A 2,500-nucleotide genomic window follows, 5' to 3' on the forward strand; every position below is an offset into this window, starting at 1 on the left:
ATATAAATATACATACATACATATATATGTATATATATATATATATATATATATATATATATATATATATATATATATATATATATATATATATGATAGCAAGTTCGACAAAGATGAATAAAAAGGCAAACTGAAGGGAAATAAAATAAATCACTGAAAAGTGACGAAAGAAAGAAGTAGCCGAAGAGAACCTCGAAGAGCCTTCAGGTGCCACCTCGACAAAGCTCCCACTAAATCTCGGTGAACCTGAAGAACAAAATACGAGACGTATCCTAACAGCGGTAAATGTCCCATACTTATTAAATATCCTCTTAACCAGTCAGTATCACTAGTGTTATTCATGTAACAGTTTCTCATAGTCTTGTTATTCTTGAAATGTTTATATTTAGTGTATCCTTTCAGTTTCTCGCGCCAAAGATATTCATTGCATCCGTTTTATGGAATCTTTTAAACACCTGCGCTAATATTTCTTTTTGGTTTTTGCAAATTAAATTCTCTTGGTTTTCTTTCTATTGAGAAAAAATGGTTATATTTCGTATTTTTTAGATGTGCGAAGAACACCAATAATTAGAGAAAGAAAAATTTAAAAATTCACTTTTTAAGTGTTTGCAGTGATCTATCTATCTGTCTGTTTATCTACCTGTCTGTTCATATATCTATCAACCTTTATCTCACAGATGCTAGAGGGAAAATCTGTGAAAAGAAAATACGCCATAAAGTAATAATTTTGTTGTCTGCAATACAGTACTTTTCAGCTTGTGGTACCTCACAATGATTACTTTGCAGAAATGTTCCTGTTTAAGACCTGAAAATCCTTAAATTGTTAGTACTCACCTCTGAGCTCATCTGCGCGGACGTATCGTATAAGTCCTTCTTGTCCTTCGACGCAGCTGATGAAGGCAAACACCCACACCGCCGCCAGCAAGCACAGCACTCGATTCATGATTGCTTCTGTTTGTTTTCTTTTCAATCTCACACACACCAAAGCAATTAGCCGACGTAAATCCAACTGATTTATGTAGAGCTGTCAGGTAAACGTTTTGGTAATCGTGGTCCTAAATCTACGGCAGAGAAATTCTTGTAAGTATTGTCTTGTCGGTTCCAGCTGTATATAGCCCTTCGTTTTGGCTTCTTAACAAAATAATATGGCACTCTTATCCCAAGGAACTCAGTCACTGCAGCGGCGAACACTGAAAGCTTAATAGCGCAAATTCACGTCCTGGAGGAAGATAAAATCCACATGGAGAAAGCCTTTTGCAAACAAGTACACGAAAAACAAACACACACAGGCTAACGACGCGCGACTCGGCTGCGACGGCTACTTGGAGATAAGCAGACAGGTGCGTACTGCACGGACGCTCTAGCACATGTGAGGTCTGGCTGGGTCCCTCGCACGGGCTGAGTGAGTGCCACTGACTATCTCACGAGGCTCTCTCTCTCTCTCTCTCTCTCTCTCTCTCTCTCTCTCTCTCTCTCTCTCTCTCTCTCGGGGCTCCTCCTGAACCCCCTTCACTGCCCCTACTCCTTACCGTCAGTCTGACATCTCACCTGCCTGACCCTACGCTCCCTGGAGAACGCATAGGGATGCTCCCGGGATAATCTCTCTTTCATTTGCTAAATGTAAATGAAGGTACTTCATAAGGGAAGGGTTGGGATGATTTAAATAGGAAGAGAGAAAAGTGAAAGCTGCTGACTCGTCCTAACAGAGATGTGTCTAGATTTTTGTATGCCTATACTTATAAACACGGATGCAGCACCTACGCATTTATGTATGTAGTGGAAAATAAGAAATAAATACATATAATGGTACCTGGGTGTAAGAAAGCTTGGAAAAATACACAAAGTTCTCCATACACGCTCACTTATATGTATATACATATACATGTGTATATATATATATATATAATATATATGCATATATATATGTATATATATAATGTGTATGTGTATTTATGTGCATGTACTATTTCTCCTAGTAGGGGTGACTCCAGAGAGAAACAAAAGATCCTTTAGCTGATGGATCAAAGATAAAATCCTCGTATACAGGGCTTCTCAAATCGTATACTGTGTATGTCGACATGTTTTTTTCAACATTTCCTAACAGGAGGTGGCTCCAAATAATAATAATAAAAAATGTTAAATGCCACAGTCACACTTTTACTACTGAACAGTGGATGAACCTCACACTTGCCACCTCAGACACTTTTACAGGAGTCTTACCAGCAGTGTGTCAAACAACTCTAAATTCACTGCACTATTCACCTCTACCTTGCACACAATCTCACACTTCCTGGACACTAAAACTCTTCATTTCTTATGCTTCTTTCGCATCATCGACCCATTTCTAGGTTATCCCCTCCTAATGTGACAACCCTTTTGGGCGTCCTGTATAAGTGTCTTTTACTGATGGTATGCCTCTCACAGAATGGGAGGGGGGTAACTAGCCTCTCACGAGGCACAATTCCAATTCCTCAATTTTGCACCCTATATTAATCTTTTT

At 38.8% G+C, this 2,500-nt stretch overlaps 1 protein-coding gene and 1 long non-coding RNA gene across 2 annotated transcripts in view; one reads left to right on the forward strand and one right to left on the reverse strand.

Moving 5' to 3' along the window:
* The window catches only part of LOC136839437 (uncharacterized), a 153,150-nt gene extending 151,752 nt beyond the window's left edge, over window positions 1-1,398 (reverse strand). Inside the window, exon 1 of the mRNA XM_067105491.1 lies at window positions 835-1,398. Coding sequence (XP_066961592.1) covers window positions 835-943 — 109 coding nt within the window. The 5' untranslated portion in view covers window positions 944-1,398. The remainder of the gene's footprint in view (window positions 1-834) is intronic.
* The window catches only part of LOC136839438 (uncharacterized), a 181,830-nt gene that overhangs the window by 145,473 nt on the left and 33,857 nt on the right, over window positions 1-2,500 (forward strand). The gene's annotated exons all lie outside the window — the stretch shown is intronic.

The sequence above is a fragment of the Macrobrachium rosenbergii genome, chromosome 6 (genome assembly GCF_040412425.1).
Source record: "Macrobrachium rosenbergii isolate ZJJX-2024 chromosome 6, ASM4041242v1, whole genome shotgun sequence".
In the NCBI taxonomy this organism is placed as follows: Eukaryota; Metazoa; Arthropoda; class Malacostraca; order Decapoda; family Palaemonidae; genus Macrobrachium; species Macrobrachium rosenbergii.